At 43.0% G+C, this 23,153-nt stretch overlaps 1 protein-coding gene across 1 annotated transcript in view; it reads left to right on the top strand.

Moving 5' to 3' along the window:
* Positions 1-23,153, top strand: part of OXSR1 (oxidative stress responsive kinase 1) — a 92,358-nt gene that overhangs the window by 10,044 nt on the left and 59,161 nt on the right. The window contains exons 2-3 of the mRNA XM_064162887.1: positions 9,980-10,092; positions 18,809-18,917. Coding sequence (XP_064018957.1) covers positions 9,980-10,092; positions 18,809-18,917 — 222 coding nt within the window. The remainder of the gene's footprint in view (positions 1-9,979; positions 10,093-18,808; positions 18,918-23,153) is intronic.

Below are 23,153 nucleotides of genomic sequence, written 5' to 3'. Positions count from 1 at the left end.
AGTACTCAAAAGACATCTAGATGTGGCTCTCTAGGGATGTGGTTTAGTAGTAAACTCAGCAATGCTGGGTCAGTGGTTGGACTCTGATGATCTTGATGGTCTTTGCAGCCTTTACAATTATGTTATTCTATCCTGTCTGGCTTTTTCTCCTGTCTTTTCTCGCATGTCTTTGCTTGGCAGTGGGGAGGCAGCTGAAAGCCTGGCTCAGATGTGTGCACCAAAAACTGGTGACTGTGTGAAGCAGTTCACTGGTGAAATCAAACAGCAAAGTGACCTGGTGAAAATTTATCAGATCTCTTGCTGACATGCTTTGTGTGGCCAGCCCTGTTCCTCACCCTCCGTTCCAGACCAGGCCTGTTATCTTGATGAGCTGACCATTTTCTCTTCCAAGTGCTCTTCTGTGCTTTGTATGTAAGGATTCCCAGCTGAATGTTTGCTGAAGGTGGGAAAACAGATGACATTTTTCTGTATTCAGGGCCTAAGAGATATGGAAAGAGTTTCAAGAGAACAATGCAGTGTGGGGTGGGGTGAAAATTTCTTTAAGACTCCCCTTCCTTTCTGCAGAAACCTTGGCACTGAGATCTACAGTTTACAGTAGCGAGGGCTCTCTACAGCCTATCAAATCAGTGTCACTTATTTATAATGTAGAGTTTAATGGGGCCATGGGGAGATGTACCTTGCTGTGGCTACTGCCTATCAGCTGATGGCTCTGAAAATGCTATCGAGCTTCTTACATGTGATTGGATATGCATTTGGACTCCTTTCAAGTGGGAGAACTGAGTTGAGGATCTGGTCAGTAAGTCTGCAGTGCCAGGTGTTTCTGTGTTGATGGACCACTGGAAGGGAAGCATTTTTAAACAAGCGCTGGCAGCACTGTGTGATCTTCACTGGCTTAGCGTTGCTCTCTGCTGTACACAGAGCATTCTGACTGTGTGAAAGACATTGTCTTACATGGGCAGAAACCTCTGAGCTCTGAACACAGTGCTGGCTTTCAGTGGTATTGTCAACAGTGAGAGAGCCCTCATCAAGATGGTGAATAATTCACTGTCAGCAAGTTCATTTGCAGTTCAAATATTTTGGCTTCATTTCCAATTTCATAGCAGAGTTTTAGAAATCTGCTGCTGCTTCTTTTCTGACGTTCTTTGAACATGATGGGTTAATGCAGAAATACTGGTTGTCTGCTGGGTGCTGCAGGTACTAACTCAAAATGACTGAGTAAAGATTCTCAGGCTTTGGGGGGAAGGTGTAATTGAGTCTTAAGGACACAAAAATCCCTCCTGTGCTTGAAATAAGTGGCCTCACAGCTTGCACAGAATTGCGAACTACTTGAGCTCTGGCTGTTCTGAATAAATAAGCAGAGGTCATTGCAAAGATACACCTGCAATTTTAATGAAACAAACATAGGAATTCACAAGTCACAACTGCATTGACCCATTCCTTCTTCCAGCAAGAAGGTCTTTCATTTAAAGGTCTAGACTGTAGTCATCAGATGTTCTGGTACAAAATAGGAGAGTCTTAATTATGTGCCTGTACATACTGCCTCCCAGTTGTTGCCCTTTCTCACTGTGTTGTCCAGCACATGCTCTGTGTCTTAATATACGGGCAGTCACCTTTGGCTCGAACCCAGCTAAATGTTGGCAACATTTGGTCTTGCTCAAGGTGAGCCCAAGAGACAATTAAAAGTGTTTCATTCAGTGATGTGAGTTATGCTACACTGAAAGGTGATGGGGTGACATTTTGACATTGGCCACATGGAAATGCAAGGCTTTAAATATTTAAACTAGGGTTGAGCTATTCTATCTAAAGCCTTTTCCTCAGAAATATAAGGGTAGCTGATCTTGTAAAAGGGGGAGTTCAGCTATAGTGCCTGCCTGTAGAACTGCTGCATGTGCATAGAGGAGATGTCTTCATGTATAGTGTGGCACTTCGGCCACAACAACCCCATGCAGAGATACAGGCTGAGGTAGGAGTGGCTGGAGAGCAGCCAGACAGAGAGGGATCTGGGGGTGCTGATTGATACCTGCCTGAACATGAGCCAGCAGTGTGCCCAGGTGGCCAAGAGAGCCAGTGGCATCCTGGCCTGCATCAGGAATGGTGTGGCCAGCAGGAGCAGGGAGGTCATTCTGCCCCTGTACTCTGCACTAGTTAGACCACACCTTGAGTGCTGTGTTCAGTTCTGGGCCCCCCAGTTTAGGAGGGACATTGAGATGCTTGAGCGTGTCCAGAGAAGGGCGACAAGGCTGGGGAGAGGCCTTGAGCACAGCCCTACGAGGAGAGGCTGAGGGAGCTGGGATTGGTTAGCCTGGAGAAGAGGAGGCTCGGGGGGACCTTATTGCTGTCTACAACTACCTGAGGGGTGGTTGTGGCCAGGAGGAGGTTGCTCTCTTCTCTCAGGTGGCCAGCACCAGAACGAGAGGACACAGCCTCAGGCTGCACCAGGGGAGATTTAGGTTCGAGGTGAGGAGAAAGTTCTTCACTGAGAGAGTCATTGGACACTGGAATGGGCTGCCTGGGGAGGTGGTGGAGTCGCCGTCCCTGGAGCTGTTCAAGGCAGGGTTGGACGTGGCACTTGGTGCCATGGTCTGGCCTTGAAAATTGTTGAAAAGGGTTGGACTTGATGATCTATGAGGTCTCTTCCAACCTTGTTGATACTGTGATACTGTGACATAAAATAGTCAGTGGGCATTGCTGGTTTTCCTCCACATCTCTATATAGGCTTTAAAATTGGCTTCCTCATAACTATTCTGTTAAATCTACTTTCATTTTCTGGCTTTGTTTACACTTCTTTGCTATAATAGATGATTTATTGCTTCCCTACATTGTATTAACAGGTATTTCTTTTCTACTCAATATCTTTCTGCTTCTCCTGTAGATCAAATACTGCATGTCTGAGGTTGAGAAAAGGTACACCAAGTGAAGTTGGGCTCTTACTACCTCTACTGGGATTTTAAATAGGTTGTTGCCATCTTAAGCTGTGGACTTGTTAGCCTTTATCATGGGGAGAAATAAATGTAAAACTCTAGTTTTTCTCTGTGGGAAATAATTTTCATAGTAAATCCATGTCAGGAATGAGTGGTGGAAAGGTGTGTGGGGATGAATGAGGCTGTACTGGAGCAGCTCTGAGAGCCTTCCTGGAGTAGGTGTGTGTCTGTCCCCTTCTCACTGTGGGAAGGGAGCTCTGCTTGCTCTTGTGATTCTGTACTTTTTTTGTCATCCTAGCCATGGATCGCTCTGCTGCTTTAGCTTCCACAGACTTTCCAACCAGACACAGACCAAAATGGACCAAATTCCTCCCTACTGGTTTTGCTGGTGGTCATGGTGTTTGTAACAGCAGCATTCAGTGTCAACCTGGTGTTTGGGTTTACTCTGAGCTCTGCTGGAAGCATCCGAGTGATCCTCCTGCCAATTCAGAGCTGCAACTTCACGTCTTGTGTCATGAACATTTTTAAACACTTTTCTTGCAGTACCGGGCTGATTAGGTGACACTTTCTCGTGAAATCTTACTCCCTACCATAGGTGAGCAGATTCTTTTGTCCTCTCAGTGACAGTACTAGGAGCATGTTCAAGTCCCATTACAAATTCCCTTTGGTTTTATTGATGTCAGTGTGGACTGCATCTTTCATTTTGTAGCAGGAATTTGACAATTTTACATGTACTGGGGAGATGGCTTGAAGAACTATGACTGTATTCAAGGACCATTAATGTTGCATTGCTTCACCCTCCCTGAGTCATGGAGCTTATGCCAGGAACACCTTTAACATCCAGTTGACTCTTCCTACCAAGTCCTGCTCAGGGAAAGGAGTATTCCCACCCCATACTGAGCTAGCTGCAATTTAAAAGTAGGCGTTTTTACTAGCTTGTTTTTACAAGAGGCTCATTTTTTTAAGGATGGACTCTTTTCTCCTTCATAGCAAGTGGACCAAGCAATGCAAGATTAGTCCGAGTTGGTAATCTGGTATTTAATTTCCAGTTTAATTGCATTGGTGTCTGCCCTGTGTTCTATTAGAATGCTTAAGAAATTCTATTCCCAGTCTTGTAGCTATTTATATTATTACTATATTGTCCTTGGAATGAGTAATCACACAGCAGGCTTCTATAGCTCTTTGGCAGGAGACTGTGAGAAGTGAAGCATTTGGAGGTTGCTGTCCCCATGTCTGGAGTGACATGGGGCATGAATCCCAAGTCTGTGTTCTACGGCTTTAAAGTTCTGGACTTTGAGTGTCATGCCTGAGGTCTGCAATGAGGACTGCTTATATCATATCCTTGAGCAAGAGACCTTAGCATGTGTGGGAGATTCCATGGCTGGATCTTCCGCTTGTTGTTACAGATGTGTAATCTCATTAAAGAAATGTGAATTCCTACTGTCAGTGCTTTTGCAGCTCATAGCTTTGAATGCAAGAAAAATCCTTTGAGAGCTCATGCCAGAGATTGTGGGACATGGTTCTGAATTTTTATCTTTTTTTTGCATGAAACTGGATACCTGGAGCCTGAAAGCCATTGCTTGGTCCAGAGCAGCCTTGCAGGGAACTGTTTTGTGTGCATTGTTCATAAGAGGAGAACCCGGTGGCACAGTTATAAACAGAGCCTGCGTCACCAGCAGCTTTCTGGCACTGCTCTCCAGATAGTGGAGGATGGTTTCCAGAGCTCACTTATAAATAGCGAGCTTGTGTTGATGCTGGGGAGTGGTGGAAGGAGAGGGCAGGACTGTGCAGAGGTGTTCAACGGAGGATGGTCTAATGCTGGAGGAGACCTGGGAACATGACTTACAGGGGCAGGTTGGGAGAGCTTGATTTCTTCAGCTGTAGAGTGATCTAAGGAGGGATGTTTTTGTGTCTGTCCTCTGCTGTCAAGTGGAAGGTTATAGAAGAGATGAAGCAGATTCTTCGGAGGTGCACTGTGAAAGGTCCTGGTTGTGAGCAGTGTTGGTAAATCTGATTAGGTAGCGAGATGAAAAAAAACTGTAACATGTGAATGGTAAAATACAGGAACTGCCAAAAAGGTTGTGGAAATATCTGCTGTTAAAGATGTTCAGAGTTCAACTGAATTTGATGCTGAGGTGCTTCATCTAACTTGGGATGTTCATTTAACTCTGAAAAGTGTATTTGTTCTACAGAGGGGATTTGATATCACAGTAAGATAAAGACCAGTGCTCCAAGACTGTTACGGAAGATGGCCCCTGTTGACTGAAACTCACTTTCCAGTACTAGGATGGATTAAAAGCTTGGCCAATACTGTTTTGTGAGTTCTCTTTCTGTGTAGCCACTTAAAATTGCCATTGCACGTGGTGGGGGAATACTGTTCTCAAGCCAGGATTTGGTATTTGTCTTGTGACCACTTGGCATGACTGTTCCCATTGCTTAAGCAAATATCTCTGCCAAAAGGACCTCTGGCTTCAATTGCATTTGCCTGGGAGGAGGCGTCAACACAGTTCATCCCAACCTTAGTGGGAGAGCTGCAATGTCCTTATGTGGCTGCAAAGACTCAGTTATCTTTGGAAACAAAGCATGTGTGAATGTGCTATGTCTTCCAGGTCAATCCCTTGTCTTTCCAGTCCTCCAGATAGCCTTGAAGTCATTGCTTTTCATTATCAGAGATCTCTGAGGGCTTAAAAAAAAAAGAAAAGAAAAAGAAAAAAAGAACCAAGCTTCATGGAAGTTGTGACAGTAAGTGACTGCAGAAGAAATGCTATCCAGTCTTCTTTAAAGGCTGGCAGTGGACTTCTGTGGGGAATTTCTCAACTCAAGGATAAGTTCAGGCTGTGGCTTTGGATGCTGAAAGTACAGGGAGGATGGATCCAGGGAGCCAGAGGAGACAGCGTGAGAAATCAGACTGCAGTAACTGAGTGCCTGGGGAGATTGATTTGGGTTGCTTTCATCCTTTTAGATCTTGGTTTTGTTTCAGAAAGAAGCATTTAATGATAGAAACATGAAAGAAACAAGGATTAGAAAGGGTGTGTTTTCCTCCTTAGGCAGTGTTTCCTAAAGTAGGTCGTGACCCTCTTACGCAGGAATTTTGCAACTGCTATCCTAAGGGTTGGAATTGTATCTGAGTGCCTACAGAGGTGAAAGCAGGGGGTATTAAACAGATCCTAATACCCAGTTGAGGTCTGTTTCCTCCCTCCCCAGCCCTCAACAAAATGATCTCCTGCTTTTCAGGAATAAAACAACAAGCATTTGGCCGTGCCCAGCTCTCATTGTTTTTCTTAAGCCGTTTTGCTGGAAGAGATTAACTAGGGAGCAAATTTTCTCCGAAAGCTGAGCTTAAGAGAGGCGAGGCGGAGGAAAGAGCCTCATCACTGACCTTGATCAGTGTGGGATCAGGTTGGGAGCGAGCATGAACTGTGCACAGGAACATTAACCCAGTGCTGCCCACAGCTCTGTGGCTGAGAAGTGCAGGACCGCAGTCGGCTCTATCACAGCAGATCTGTGTCTGCTGGGAGAGCTGGTTTCTCTAAGCTGTACTGCCCTAGTGGTATTTTTTCTTATTGAAGGTGGTCCATAGCAGCCAGGAAAATCTCTCTCAACTCTTCCCCATGTATTTGCTACCTAAACTTTAAAACTTCTTTCCTTCTCCATTGGTGTTGTCATCTCTATCTCTGCTTGTTTTTACTTAGCAAGATATTTAGCATCCTTGCTGCAGCTTCTCTCCTTTCCGTCTCTTGCCACTGTGGAATTTCATCAACAATCTGTATGGCTGTGAAGGTGGAAGTGGTTGTGTTGCTATGTTTTCTGTACTCTTCAAAGAAGCATGGAAACCCGTCTTTCTTTGGTCCCAGAAGCACGGCGCATCACTGCTGCCACCAAAGAGCAGCTTGCTTGTGGCACCACATCGTGGTGCAGCTTGGCTTAATCCTTGCTTGATATGCTTTTGAGATTCCATTGTTTCTCTATAATTAAGTGCTACAGAGGAGCTGAAAGAAATGATGAATTAGTGGGAGAGGGGGGGAGTGGGGACAGCAGGTGGTGATCGAACTGAAAAGAGCTGCCAGAGAAGTAGGAGCAGCAGGGAATTAAATGGGAGGAGTCTTGAGTTGGGATGGTTCTCTGCCATGTACCCAGGAGGATTTAGTTGGGGATTTAATTACTGTTCAAATAATGCCTGACACTCTTAACAGGTCGGGCTCCCGTAGTCTGGGCATTATCCAAACACTTACTGAAAAGTAGTTTTTGCCCTGGAGTCCTAGTAGGCATCAATAAGGCAGTCTTAGAGTGGGAAGGAACTGTAGCATGCGTGGTCCTGCTTTTAATTAATCTGCATCTATTATTTCTGGTAGTATCATTTAAAAACAAAACAAAAAACACCCAAACCAAAACAAAAATAACAAAAAAAAAAAAAAAAAAAAAAAAAAAAAACCAAAACCAAAAAAACACCACAGCCCAAACCCAAAAAAACCCCAAACCCCACTAAAAAAACCCAAACTATACATAGTCATTCTTTGTGAAGTCGCTTGCATAGACTCCCTGGACTTCCCTGTTGTCTTGTGGAAGATTTGATCTGCAGTTCATGGCCTCATGTCTGGATTCTAAGAAGCGTCTCTGCCAGTCATACTTATGCCGGCTGGGCTTAACTGGCACAGAAACCCTGGTACGATATATTGGGGAGGGAGGCAGGTGTTTACGAAACTGTTTAGTGTCTGAGCTACCCAGAAAGCCTTTGAGCACAGATCGTCTTGTGTTGATGAGGTCTCTGCTGGTGGCTTTAGAGGTGAGAAAAATGCAGTGCAAAACTAACTGAAGAGCGAAAAGGGTTGGATGAAAAGACAGTCCTCTGAGGTGTTGGATTCTGATCCTCCGAGTTGTATATTCTTGCAGCATCTGATTTGTCTTTCCAGCCTCTGCATATTGTTATGCCTCAAGACATCCAAAGAAAAAGATAATACTTGTGTTTTGAATGTGTCAGCAGCAGTGTTTCTTCTGGGATCTAACTCTTTCCAAAGGAACAACACAGGCATGAGTGTTTGTTTTCTTTTTTGTGTTGGTTTTTTCCTTTTGTTTACTTGTTTGTTCTGACTTCCAAAAGGCTGTTGCTGCAGGGAGACCAGCAGTGTCAGAAAATGCAAACTTGCTGCTTCTCCTGCTTTTTGTCACCACTTCTATAGGCTTTGCTATCTGTGTTTTCCACCCTCGAAGAAGCAGCAGAAAAAAATAGAGAAGCAGGTGCTGGGTGGAGAGGAGCAGTTGAGCACGACCTAGGATTCCCAGCAATTTGAAATACATCTGTGCTGAGGTTGCTGCTTGTGTGGTGGATTGCTACCTGCCAGGCAGAGTATAGGGAGTATAGCTGGTGGTTTGGCTTTTAGGATGTTTGTTCAGTGCTTAAGGTTGTTTATTTCAGCCCTACCCCTGGTAGTCTGGCAAAACTCTGCCATTAAAACCTCCTTCCTTTTTTTTTTCTGGGTGCTTTCTGTGAAGCATCTGACTTGATTCTTCCATGAGCCCCATCCTTTGTTCAAGAGCCTGCCTATGGCACTAAAGTTTTCAAAATCCCTTGCAAATGTTCTTGTCCCTGTTTCTATCCTTTCCTTCTACCTGGCCTTCTGATAGCTTTCTTTTGTCCTGCGCTATGAATAGTCTCTGAAAAATGTGTGGACAGCTAATAAATGGCCTCAGTCTTGAACTTCTTAAAACTCCATTTACCTCTTGAAACAGGACAGCTTTTGGCAGCCTTGCTATTTTGTTCTGCACATGGCTGCTTTCTACTGTTAAAATGTAAGCTCCTGAGTGCAGGGAACTTTCTGGCAAGCTGATGCTGGTGTCCAGGGTTCACTTGCAATGGCATGTAAAGCAAAGTGAAACTTTAGCTTCACTGTCTCAGGTACTGGATGAAGATGAGACGAGTCCCACAGTTGAAGTCTTTGTGATTTATTTTGGACAGAGAGATTTTTCCTGTATCTTTTAGAGCTGGGATTTAAGCTCTTTCCCCAAACTGGCACTTTGTTCCTATTTGGCTGTGACTTGGTGCAATTTGCCGCAAGACGGTGGCTGTAGGGAGCTTCAGTAGCCTTTCATTGAAAAATGAGGTGGAAAGCTTTTGCCCTCAGTTTACCTGAATGTGTTAGGAAAAAAGTTTGCAAAAATGTGTTCGACCTATATTGTAGAATCTGGAAGTAGGTTTTATAGTTTTAAGAACAGGAGAATCTGGTGTGCTACTCCAAAAGTCTTTTACTTCTTGTGAAGTAAAAGCAACAAGGTGCTTTGTTGATTGGAGGGGAATGTTGCAGCTGCTTCTGGAGGCCAACAAATAGAGGCTTAACATGCAACTACATTTTAAGTCTCACTGTTGCCATGAAGAGGATGTGATATTGCTAAGCAGTTTAAATTCATACTTTATCTCTACCTCTAGTGGCCTGAACAACTGTGCTATTCCTGTTGGAATTGAAATGTTTGCTGGCTGCAGTTTTCAACTCAGACACTGAAGTGATGTGTTACTATGTGAAAACTGGAGCTGAATGGGCTTGAATGAAGTGTGCCTCGTGTCTTTGCATAAAATGAGGAGAGATGAGAGCAATTAGTACATTAAAAATATTTTAAAAATCTTATTAGTGTTGGTAGTAAAGAGTGTGGTTTGTTGTGACACCTGAGGTGAACAAGGCAAGTTAAAAGTCTCTGTGACCTTAATGGCCTTTTAAAAGCACATAAGAAGAATCACTCTTCTGTTATAAGTAAACTGGAATCCGGAGGTTGTGGCGTGGATCGTTTCGGTTTTGGTTTCTTTTTATCTGCAGAGCTGTAATGTTCCCTCCAATGGATCCTAAAGATCCACTTGGTTTTGTTTGGTTAGCCCAACACTTTGTTTCAGCTCAGCTGACCCACTGAGTTCCGTAGACCTTGGAGAAGGGAGTAGTGCCGGTGGGTTGGTTTCCCTGGGTTCTCACCTGGCTCTGCTGCCTTTATGAACTGGCACTTGTGTCGTCTGACCTCCCATTCGTTCTGCTGAAGTCCCGTAAGAGGTGGCTAATGCTTCTCTTTCTCACCCCCAGGGAGCGGAGCGACTGCAGTGGTGCAGGCAGCCTTCTGCACTCCAAAGAAGGAGAAGGTGGCGATTAAACGGATCAATCTTGAGAAGTGTCAGACAAGCATGGATGAACTCCTGGTATGCAATCTGAATCGTCTGGGAAGCTGTGTTTCAGTTATAATTTGTGGGCCTGCTGTTTGCCGTAACCTTTCTTAGGATGGTGTGAGGCTGAGGGGACTTGACTGATTTTGCCAGAGGCAGCTCAGTTGTCCTCGTTGTGGGACACAGTAATTAAAATGTTAAAAAGAGCAACTGTTGGAGAACTTGAGACTAGAAGCTCAGTTTGGAGCGAAGCAGTTTGTATAATCCCTTTGTTTTGAACAGAATTACCATGCAAGTGTGACGCTCACAAGAGCTTTGTAGTTTGAGGAGATCCAGAGCTATATGCTTTCAGAATCTTTACAATTTAAGGGAATCATTTTGCTTTCTTTTCCTGCATTTCTTTACTTTTTACTCCCCACTTCACCTCTAAAGAGAAAAACTGAATGGATTAGGTCATGCTCCTAATCTCTTTCTGGTACTGACGCCAGCTAAGGAATCACACTGACATACTGCATACTGCCATATGGAAACCTCTAGTAATTCCGAGTTCAGGTCAGGAGTTAGAGTTCTTTGAAGATGTAGCTCTGTAATTTTCTTGTGCTCTGTGCCTCTTTTCTCAGAATTTTCTCACTGGAGAATAGCTTGTGGTAGGTAGCTGTGGTAACTGCAATTTCCCTTTTCTTGTATATTCATGGACCTCATTGTTTTTTCCTTTCCATGTGTGTATGAGCTGATGCTTCTGTGCAGCAGCTGTCAGGTTTGCCTCGCATGTGGAAGGTCCCTGGATTTAAGCCTCCTGTGAATGTGGAGGTGTATGCAAATCTGTTCTTGTAAAGAGGAAAGACTCCATCCAAGTTGTCACATTTTAGTGTGCCTGTGAAGGGTTGCATGTGGACTCTTAAGATGACCTGTGTCCAAATCCTCTTACAGCTTGTGTTAGTGTAGGAATTCAAGATCTCTTCCCTTTTCACAGTTGATCTTTTTGTCCTGATACCAACACCTTGGTTCTCTTTTCCGGTCTTTAATGTGGCTTGTTCAATTTACTGTACCTCAGTTGTATTCCTAAGTGTATTGTCATGATGTAGTAATTGAGATTCCTAGTCTTTGAATAATTGCCAAGTCCAGCTAAAAGAGTTAGGTTCAGAAAGATATGCTGTGGAAACTTGGCACATAATTTTAGATAAGTACTTCTAATTGCATACTTTAAAGCTCTGGCTTTTCTTGTTATGGGTAGGACTGCAATGAATTGCTGTTGTCAGCTATCCTAAGCTTCCAATTTTGTGACCAGATCTAGTGTGGGCTCTGCTGTATCCTTGTGTGTGTGACTAAAAATGTTCTTGAACTTAGCAGAGGGTCAGCATCACAGTGTGATGTTGCTGAGAAGAGGCTAGGACAGTGGCAAACAGTTCTGTATTGGTAAGGGGGACTTGTTTCTTTGACTGTTTTAGTGTCCCCGCTTATTAGTGGCTGGCACTTCTATTTCTTGGGAGGGAGTAGAAGAAGAAGGGCTAGGAAGAAGTAGAAGGAGCAGGGTTAGGAAAGGCACAGTAAGTGGCTCTGTGGATGAATGGCCTTGAGCTTCCTTTAAGCTTCTATTGCAGCAGGTGCCCAGAGGCTAGGGAATATGGGACCAGCTCTTAGCTTGTGGAGATACCACACTTAGGATGATTAAGTGATATGATGTGGCTTGTTAAAGGTATTGATCTTAATCCTTGTATCTCAACATGCACTTGAGCCGTGTGGGTGGTCAGGCACAACCTGCACACTTTGCATGGCATTCAAAGTTAATGCAATAGATTATTGTTGCTACAGGATATGGAAATGTGGGAGTGACCAACTTTTGCAGTGGGAGCAGATCAAGTTGAGGGCATTCAGCTCTTCAGCATAAGCACTGATTGCTGTAAAGAGTGTAGACAGGCAGGAATAATGTTTTGGGTTTTAATGCTTTCTTTTATCTCCTTCTCTGTACATTTCTGAATGTGTCCAGGTCTTTCCTAGACTGCATGTGGTGATCAGCTGGAAGGGAACTAGAGTTTATTATGGTTCTTGCTTAATGGTGTGACTGAAAGTGGAATGTAAGGAGGGGTATGGTGTCTGTGATAGGTCTTGGATTTTTTAATCTGTTACTGAAGTTCCATTTCTTACTTGCCTTGCAACCAGCAGTAAACTCATGCAGCATCCTTTGGTGCCTGCTCACATAGTGTATTTCACAGATGGACACTGTTCACTGCTGTGTTTTGCTCTTAGCTCTCTTTTTCAGGGTGCTGACTGTGTTGCTGTTGTTGGTGATCCTTCAAACACAGTGGTGTAACATATCCCCATGTCCCTCAAAATACCCATGCCTCAAGCCTTTTAGCTTTTTGTGTGTGTGGTGTGTTTTCTTGTTTTAGAGAATTATAGATCCAGCAAACTCAGCTTTGTTTTTAAGTGGTTAAAGCTGGCCTAAGATTTCTTGCATCCAGATGTGTTTTTTATCTCCATGCTTTGCGTAGCAGAGGACCTGGATGGTCAGCTTAGCAGTTACTAGTAGAATTGAATGTCAGAGAAGGGCACATAATCCACAGGGTATTTCATATTGAGTTTTCCCAGCGGGAGAGAACTGCTGCCCACTTAGTTCCTAAGGTGATTCAACAGGAGGCAGGTCCAAGAAGAGGCATGGGAGATTTGGCTTTGCAGCTCCTGGGAAGAGACTTCCTGAGACTAATAGGACTGAGTCTGACAGGTTTATGCACAGGAGGAGCAAGTGAAGGTACTACTACTGTCATCACAGGGCAGTTAAGGAAGCCAAGGGAATGAGTTTAACTGCAATAAAAAGAAACATCCTTTTGAATTTCCTGGTATTAACCTGGGAAGTTTGCTGCCAATAGTACAGAGATCAAACATTGTGTGAGATTAAATAAATCAACCTATAGTCAAGAAAGTTAAATTAGATAGGATTTAAAAAAAGGATTATGAACTCTCTTATTTAAAGCCTAAGCCAACTGTTAACTGCCCATCTTAGTCATAACTCTTCCCTCTGGGCAGATAATTGTGTAACTGCTTGTTAAAGGTTTTACACCTTCTTTTGAAGACTTGGACAGGATATCGAACTGGCTTCGATGTGTCAGAGCAGTTCCTACAGGTGGATTAACCAGGCTATAAGGTTGTTGGGAACAAAGAGGCAGACGGTTGAAGTAGTACAGACATTTCATCTATGCTTGTCATCCCGCAGGAACTGCCATTATAATTCCACTTCTAGGTTTGAGGATCTTTACACTTGCTCCAGGGGAAGAAGTCTCCAAGTGTCAGTGCCAGAGTCTGATGTGTAGTATGTGGCTTCCGCATGGTTATTTGATATGCCATTTTACATGTTTCTTACATGAGGGGATTGCAGCTTTTACAGAATACTTAAACCTAGGCTGTGTACAGCTTACCTGTTTCTCATGCATCAACAACAGAAATCTTAATTACTGTGCTAGTTCAAGGTTGAAGTCATCTCTTTTTTTGTAAAATTCAGTATGGACAGCAGGATGAATGATGAGACAAGTCCTGAATGTAGAATGTCTTCCTTCACTTGAATTGGATGAGCATGAGATGGTGCATGTAAATAACTTGAGAGAGTTTATAATTGACTGCATGGGCTGATCAGAAATGTAAGATATTGTTGAACTGTGAAAACTGAGTATTGATCTAAACAGCTGCAAAGGTCACTGGTAGGTTAGTTGGCAGAATGGGTAAAGCTGGCATTGGGTGTATCTGAGATGAGTCAGTCACTTGCCCACTTGCCTTGTGGCTATAAACAATTAAAAATGTGTGCATATCAATTGTGACACCACAATGGTTTAAAACATCTGCTTCCTTGAGTACTTTAGCACACTGCAGACCTTGAAAGAGGGAATAACCACTGAATGATGCTGACAAATGACCCTTTAAATGGGCCACTGCAGAGTGACTTCCCACAAGGCTCATTTGTTCCCATCACCTAAGATTAATTTATGAAGACAATTGTTGGTTTGTTTGTTTGTTTGTTTGTTTTCCCACTGTGTTTTTGGATTGGCTAATCTAACCCTTTTGTAATCATGTTAGTGTGTCTCCTGTAACCACATCCTGAGGTAAGGAGTTGAACTGGATGATCCAGAAGTGGAAGCTGGATCAGAATCTCTGGTTCTGTATTCTTTCCACATCTCTTTCCAGTTGATTGTGGTAGAAGAACACGGTAAGGGAATGAATTAATCCCAGGTTTACAACCTTTTAGCTAAGTCATTAGAGTTTTACTTGGAGCAAACATTGAACAGTTATGGCTCCCTGTAGGACTAGAGCTCTAAAATCCTGCTTTAAAAGGATGAAGAGCAACTTTTAAAGTCCTTATACCTTGAGATTTCAGTTAAGTTTTTTTGCCAGCCATAGTTGAGGCACTGGTGTATTCAAGGGGGAGATCACATCTGACCTGCTTTGGTTTTCATTCCCTGGGCAAGCCTTCCCTCCCCAGTGCTCTTAAGGCTGTGATTGCCTTTGAAAAGGGTAGCCAAAGAGACCGCTTTCTGGATTCCTCTGAAGCTGCAGGTAGCCACATGAAAGCCCACTGCTGCTGTCTTGTATCCCTTGAGTTCGTGTCAACACGTAGGAAGTAAAACTAAATAAAGCAGGGTTTTCATCCTTGTATTTGAGAGCGAGTGTCTTTGAAACATGCCTTGGGGGCAGATAAACACAGAGTAGAATGTGATGATGTGAACAGAAAATACCAGTAAGAAAGTTCAGCCAGTAGTTTAAACACAGCCTTACTTGCTTTGTATCTCTGCTGCTGTTAATTCAAACTTCAGTTGTATGTCAGTGGGCAAATAAACCCACTTCCAAAATAGCAGATCTCCAGAAGACTAATAGTTTCCTTAGGATTCTAAATTATACTGCACAGCAGTTTTATTAGTGTTTCGCAAGCCTTGAAATGCTTCTTTTATTGCCTGCAGAAGTACTGAAAGCATTCATCAGAGCTGTTAATGGAAGACACGGAGGCCTTTAGAGCTAATCCCAGTCTGTTTGCTTTTGGTATTTGACAGCACAAATATTTTTAATATCTAGCCCAGGGTGGGCATGTAAGCATCTCCAAACCGTTGCCTGCGTCTAGACATGTTTTTATCAGCGATCGTTCTCTGTAGCTGAGCAGAAGGCAATCTAATTTATGGATCCTAAAATGGGAAGTTGGCAGCATGATGGTATCTCCTAACTGAAGGCATGTAGTGTGTGAGGGGTGTTGGTGTACACGGAGCTGGAAGGAAGAGCTGTCTACCATCCTCTGGATCTGGAGATGTTTTGGGGGCTCTGTATCAAGTGACCCATGGCTGTTGGCAGAGTGGGGATAAAGCAACATTTCCACCTTACAACTTGTATATAACAGCCTACATAAATTCTAATGGTTAGCACTGACATTATTACAGACATGCAGAAATCACTGAGGATCTTCTCAGTCAGAATTCCAGTGCAATTTTGAAGCTGGTGAAAATGAGGGGAGCACAGTTGTAAACTGGTTATTTCTTGTGTAATCTGGGGACAACAGTCTTGTTAGAAAAGGAGAGGAAATCTTTGCCTGCTGTAAGTTTGTCATGTTTGAAGAACAGCAAACTCTCCAGAAGAAAATTGAAATAGTATTAAAGCTGCACTTGCTACACACAGAAGGGCTGGTGCAGCATTTTATCCCCTCCTGCTCCCTTTCTCTGCTTTCTTGCAGAGCTCCTGGTGATCCTTGACAGGACATCCTGCCTTACCTACTACTCATCAGCATTTGCATGGCTGTAGCTCAAGCTGCTGTTGTAGGGCAGAAATGGCTTGGTTTCAATTATGTGGGGAAGTGTTTTAACCACAAAGCCCACTGTGATTTGCCATGATCTGTTAAAACAGTTGTATGTATTGAGCCTCTTCTGTGGGGCTGAAGAACAAAACTTTACTGGAGCCAATGAGAGGTTAGCTTAGAAACCTGCTGAAAATGGAGGTTTGTGGGTGAGAAGGAAGATGTGCCTGACTGCTGCTTGCTCTTACTGCTAATAGTGTAGAACCTCTGTAAATCATGAGCTGTGATGCAATTAATTATTCAGAGCTGTGCTGCACTCTTTGAGAAATGGTTTAATCTGCCTGTGTTACACTTCCCCTAGCTTACGGAGGTGTTTAATTGCAGAGATCAGGTTTGTGATTATTTAGTTTCCCTCTGTGCACCAAAGCATATGACAGGCAGACATGAGCTCCTTTATTGAAGCTGTGCTTTGCAGCCTTGGGAGCAGACTGTGATAATGAGCGAGGGAGGAAATTCTTGGAGCATAAAATAAAAACTAAGTGTCAGGGAATGCCTGGAAAATGCTGTAGTACAGAGCTGCTCGAACGGCAAAGGTCTGATCCAGGTCTAGGCTCTTAAGTAAACTTGGTCCAGACTTGGTCTCACTGTCTCCTGAATTCCAGTGGGATATGCTAATAGATATATGAAAAAAAAAGTGTAGTGTTCATGTGTATTTCTTGTGATACTTTCTCAATCTCCTGGGGAGCTGGTTCAAAATAAAATTTTGAGTGTTCTAGCTAAGAAAAGGAAAAACAACTCCTTTAGATCATTTCTGAGAAAGGTGCATTTGGGGCAGACTGATGTAGAATGATTAACTAGTTAGAGTCCTGCTTGCGTTTTTCCATCTGTGTTTCCTTTGGTGCCACTTGTGCATGTGTGGCTTGTTTGATTGCCAGAGAGAAGTTAGGCATGTAAAAGAGGAAAAAAACCCCAAAGAAACAAATTAATTTGAAGCTTTAGGTAGAGTAGGAATTCCAGGGACCAAGATTGTGTCAGGTTTATGGATCTCTTAAGAACAGGCTCACTCTAGCGCTCTAAGCAAGTCCCACACAATCCTAGGGTGACCAAATGAGTTCATAACTTTGAGTTCAGTGAGCTTTGGAAGGGTTGTGTGAATCAAGTGTTGCACTGATATTTAAAGACAGCAGCAGCTCAGAGCTTCCCAGTGAGCTGGAGTGTGACAGTGTACAAACTGGTCACTGAGTCAGCCCTGTGTTATCTAGGGCCCCAGTTACCATCCATCCCGTGGTAGGAATTTGATGGAGGCAAATGAAAAGAACGTTTTGGTTGCCGGCTTTGTCTGTCGAGGGGTTTGCCTGCACTGTGAAGAAACATAACTAGAAGACATTGGAAAACTCCAAAGATGCTGATTTACTTCCTTTTTGAATAATAGCTTGATATAAGTGAATGTTTGCAAGGAAGAGCTGGAGTTGTCAGAGTAAGCAAAGGATATTGTTTCAGGCTGTATTTGTTTTCACAGAGTGGTTTTTAGTCCACGAGTATGCTACATAGAGATGAATATCCCACTCTCTACTCTTCAAATACCTTTTCCTGTTTGGGATCCTTATTTAGTCTGCTTATTGGTGTTTCCTGGAAAGTTGGTGCCTCTTCTGGGGAACCAGAAGGAGGAACCAGTCGTGTTTGTTTCCTCAAAAGCACCTACTCCCTGAAAAGCAGTACAGAAGTGGATGAATCAACATTAGCATGTCTCTTTGTAGTTCCTGATTGCCAGCTAAGCCTTTGTCAAGGGAGAAGCAGTGTGCCTTCATACTGTCACAAGCAGTGCTTTGTACATGAGCAGGAGAATGTGTTGCATCCATGACGTGTCCTAAGCATAGGTCAGTCCTCAGGGTTTTCTCTTGCACTTTATTACCACCGAGGTCTTGTGCTTAGAGCGGGAGAGGATCAGGATGTGAAGGACCCTTGCTTGGTTTCTTCCCTGCATGCCTGTGATTGCGGTGCTTGGCTGCATCTGTGTCAGGGACCTCACAGTGCATGGTGATTAAATCTTTGAAAAGTAGGATCCATATGTTCAGTGAAGGAATGTCTTAGTTGAGAGCAGACTTTCCAAGTAGGAGGAGGTGATTTTGATTGTGGGTGATGCAGGTTGTGGGAATTGGCTGCACAAAGGCCCAGTTGAGTGTAGCAAGTGCCAGGCTTGGCTTAATGTGTGGCTTTCATCTATGGACAGTCAAGAAAGTGTGAGGCTTTTTGGTGACCTGTACTTGCACAATGAAAGATCTGTCAGTGCTTTCTGTGATGCTGTTCTCTCCATAACCTGTAAACCTTCAACCCTTAACCCATAACCAGATCTGAGAATAAGCATAGTTAGATGATTTAGCATGTGAGCATATTTCATACCGTACCCCATCTGTAGTAGCTAATGACTTTCTAATATCAAACTGATTTTTCTCTTCTTCCAGTATGACAAAAGATAGAGCTGTCCTTTTGTGCCTTCAACCTGACAAAGCTAAGCCATATGTTTTCCTGCTGAGAAGAAGTGTTAAGAATAAGAGGCCTTTTTTTATCCATAGGCAAATATTTCTTTTTCTCATCCAAATGATAGTCTTCAACAGATTAAGCATCTGTTGTGTAATGTATCACTTAAAGCTGGAGTCAACATGAACAACTTCAATAACAAACTGGTGTGTATTTTTGGGAATACTTAGTTCTAGCTGCAGGAAAGTGTTTTGGTTGTGACCACTTTGTTGCCTTTGCCAGGGAGTTCTTGTCAACCTTTCCTTGCTTCTGGACAGTCAGGAAGAATACCTTTGGGCCCTAATATGATGCAGGCTGAATGTTAAGAGTATTTCTGGATGTTCTATGTTTAGCTTCATGATATTCTTTGTATTTGTACCCTCTTTGAGTATTGTCTCTCCAGGAAGAGAACTTTTCTGACAGAGGAGTAATGATCACTGGGTCTAACTGCTAATGCTTTATTTTCTTCTGCAGAAAGAAATTCAAGCCATGAGTCAGTGCCATCACCCCAACATTGTATCTTACTACACATCATTTGTGGTGAAAGATGAGCTTTGGCTGGTGATGAAGTTACTTAGTGGAGGTGAGTGGTCCAATTTATTTACCCTAAAAGGCAATGTAAAAAAGTTACCTTCTTGCAGTACCCTTTCCCTTGTTTACCTCCAAAGCTTGCCACTTGTCAATTAAGACATTTCATGGAATCAGAGAATTCTTTTGGTTGAAAAAACCTGTAAGATCATTGAGTCCAACCAGAAGCCTAACACTGCTGAGTCTGCCACTAAACCATGTCACTAAGCACCACATGCACATGCCTTTCAAGTACGTTCAGGGGTAGTGACTCCACCATTTCTGGTACATTTTTCACACTATTGCTGATACAAACCTGGTGCTGTTTGCTTTCTTTGCCACCTGGGCACACTGCTGGCTCATATTCAACCAGCTGTCAAACAGCACCTCCAGGTCCTTTTCTGCTAGGTGACTTTCCAGCCACTCTGCCAGAAGCCTGTAGCACCTGTCACTTGGCATTGTTGAACATCCCACTGGTCTCATCCTGTTGATCCAGCCTGGCCAGATCCCTTTGCAGAGGCTTTCTGCTCTCAAACAGATCAACACTGCCATGCAACTTAGTGTTGTTTTCAAATTTACTGAGGTTGTCCAGATCATTGATTAAGGTACTAAACAGAACTGGCCCGAATAGTGAGCCCTGGAGAATACCACTTGCGACTAGCCACCGACTGGTTTTATCTTTGTTCAATACTACTCTTTGGACTTTGCCATCCAGATGTTCTTCTTACTCAGTGAGGCATGAGCCTGTCCAAGCCACGAGTAGCCAGTTTCTCCAGGAGAATTCTGTGAGAAATGTTGTCAAGAGCTTTAAAGTCTAAGCAGAAAACATCACAGTCTTTCCCTCATCCAATAAGCAGGTCACCTTGTCAAAGGAGGTGATCAGATTAGTCAGGCAGAACCTGCCATTCATAAACCTGTGATGAATGGGCCTGACTGCCTAGTTGTCCTTGCATGTGCTGCATAGTAGCGCTTATGGTGACTTGCTCCATGACCTTCCCTAGCACAGTGCTCAGACTGACAGGCTTGACTGTTCCTCCTTCCAGCTCTTCTTGTAGATTACCGTCACTTTTCCTGACCTTCAGTCAACTGGAATCATGGAATCAACCAGGTTGGAAGAGACCTCCAAGCTCATCCAGTCCAACCTATCACTCAGCCCTATCCAACTAGATCCAACTAGATCATGGCACTAAGTGCCTCATCCAGTCTTGAGCACCTCCAGGAATGGCGACTCCACTACCTCTCTGGGCAGCCCATTCCACTGGCAAATCCCCTTTTAGCCAAAACTTCTGGTAAACAATTGAAAGTGACTTGGGAGCAGCTCTGACAGCTGCCTTCATACTCTTTGGTGGATCCCATCTGGCTCCATGGACTTGTGTGTGTTTAAGTGATGCAGCACATTGCTAACCATCTCCTCTTGGATTATGGGGGGTTTCTTCTGTTCCCCGTTGCTGTCTTCCAGCTCAATAAGCTGAGTAAATGTTTAAATATTTAAATAACACAATTTAGCCTCAACCTACTCAGCTCAGAAATAGCTTCTCATGTTGTGTACATCAATAGTAGCACTTCATTACATGACTGTGCTATTTTTTCCTCTCCTGTTTTGTATATTTAATAGTATTTCAGGGGGTTATTCTGCAGGTGCTTGCTGAGTATTTGAAAACTGGAACATATGACTTCAAACATGAGAAGAGAGACGTGTCAATTTTCTAGGAGTTGAAACCATCCTAAACTTCTAGAAAAGAAACCTTGCTGTGAAGTGATAGGTCTGAAATGGCATTGCATGGATCATATTAACAAGAGTTTCTTCATCTAGCTCTGTTAAGCCCATGCTGAGCTTCTGAACTGGAGAAATGTGCAACAACCTCCAGGGAGCCCAACCATTTCCACTAGCTTTATTGTGAGAATTGCAGCTTCTCTGGCAAGGATGACTCCTTGACCTTTTTCTCAGTTGCAGCTTGGAGGCCTACATGGTGCTGAAGGCTTATTGGTAATAACTGTTCTGTGAATCTTAACGCGTTTACTTGTTGTCTGCCCTTGTGGGGAGCTTTAAGTTACGTACAATGTCAGTGTATGACTTTGAAAAGGAGAACAGCTTGATTTGTCTAATGGCAGTCTTCAGACTGAAGTGCTTTACCTTTTTGTTCTACTTGACAAAACTGGGAATACTCAGAGCAATTTCAAATTTTAGCTTAGTTAACACAGAGCCAGGGAAACTTCCTCTGGATTTATTCTCCTAGACACTGGAGACACATGGGTTTTTTTTGAGAGAAAGAGTTTGAAAACCTCTTATCAGTTACACTCTATTTGATGTCATAATGTTTTCCAGGATCTCTGTTTTAAACTACACGTGAGAGAAGGAATGGAATTAAATTCTGGATGCTAACACAGGAATGTTGCTAAATCTTAAGCCTGGCTTCAGGAAGGTTTGATTTTCCTGGCAGGCTGGTGAAAAAACAACCCTGTTTTCTTGCCTTAAAAACACCCACCAAAAATCAAACAGCTTCTTAGCTTCTCTGTTCTTGGCATTATACCAAAGCATGTAAAATGCCAAAAGATGATGTGGAAAAATCTGGCTAAACGTGCTGGCTTTTTTCACAGGAGCTCAAGAGTGACCATAAGACATGAGTCTTTGACGATCATCTGTAAACAATTTTAGCAGTTCTCTTGGGGACAAGCAAATGACTTGCCAACTTAAGTCTATCTTAAAGGGTTTTTAGTGGCTCATGCGTCATTAAGCAATACTCTCTCTTTTCTTGGAGGTAACAGGTCATTAAAGGTATGAGGGATGTTTATGTGTGGCAAAGAATGCCTACCAGCTTAGTGCAAGTAGTTTTGCTCTGTGTATAGAAAGTGTATCTGTGGAAAGATTTCCACAGCATGAGGAAATGTCATTTCAGGGGTGCAGGAGGGGCAGCAGCAATGTTCTTGGCTTTTTCCACCAGGGGTACTCAACCTCTTCAAAGAAAATGCACAGCTGCTTTAGCCAGCATTTTCACAGTCATTTTCTGTCAGAACCAAGACAGGATTAGGCTCATCCTTGAACCTCCAAATGTTCATTCTCTTTGTCCTCTTTTTGTGTAAAGTTGGGGAAAAAATACCAAACTTTATGGACCATCTTTGAATCATTGAGACACTGTAAATGTAAAGACTGCGCTGGAAAACTTCTGGAAAAATAATCATTGCTTCAGTAACAGCCTCTGGGTGGTGTGAATGATGATCTGCTTTTCATTGAATATTCACTTTGAATGAGCTTCTGTGTTACAGAATCTGATAATTGATCCTTGTGCAGCTCTGGCATCAAGTGAGGTACTTCCAGTAAAGTAGTGCAATGAAATCTGACTACCACTTACTCTGCTGCAAATGTTGAAGACCAGGGTCATGCAATAAAAGAGGGACTAATGGCAGTGTAACCCCTCCAACATTTCTGTGAGCCAGTGTTAAATTGTATCACTTAAAATAAGTCATTTGGGGGCTGGGGGAATTGCTGAAATGGAAAGACTTTGGGAATGAGCTGTCACTACCTTTTATACAGGAGGCTACTTTGAGAGGTAGTTTTCACTTGTTTTCATTTTATACTTTTTTCATGGCTGTACTTCAGAAATCTGATTTTAGATTTTGTAGGCAAATTCCACAGGACAATCTTGGGGATGGGGGAAGATATTTGAAGGGTTCTGACCAAAGAGCTTTTTCATTCACTTTTAATGAGACTGTTTCCAGATAGTTTTAGGCTGAGTGATTTATGTAACAAGAGACACTTTTAAAACTGCTTCTCATTCCTTTCAGCTTACTTTTGATTGGTAATAAAATAGCTACTTTCAAGCTCATCTGTTGTCCAGTGGGAAAAAATAATGTTCTAAATTTCTCAAGAGGAAGAATCTTTGGGCTGTTTTTATAAACCAGGAAGGAAGACAAAAAATACCAAACTCCAACAAAGCAAAAAACCCTCAGAACAAATAAACAGTGAATCCTCAAAGCAACACAAAACAAAACCAGCCAGGGTGCAGCCTAACTCTTCCATTTCATCTAATTAATCACACAATCATGGAATGGTGGCAGTTGGAAGGGTCATTCATAGCAAGTTGCACAGAATGGCATCCAGGTAGGTTTGGAATTCTAGGAGAGGAGACTCCACAACATGACTCTGTCACCTCTAAAGTAAAGAAAATTTTTATTGATGAGTGTTTTCCCATCTGGAGAGCGTGAACTGAGGTTTGTGCATCCAAAGAAGCACGCAGGAAATCTCTTTTGATGT

This window comes from Pogoniulus pusillus, chromosome 23 (genome assembly GCF_015220805.1).
Source record: "Pogoniulus pusillus isolate bPogPus1 chromosome 23, bPogPus1.pri, whole genome shotgun sequence".
NCBI lineage: Eukaryota > Metazoa > Chordata > Aves > Piciformes > Lybiidae > Pogoniulus > Pogoniulus pusillus.
The sequence above is the reverse complement of the archived record's forward strand: the minus strand, read 5'-3'. Positions and strand labels throughout refer to the sequence as shown.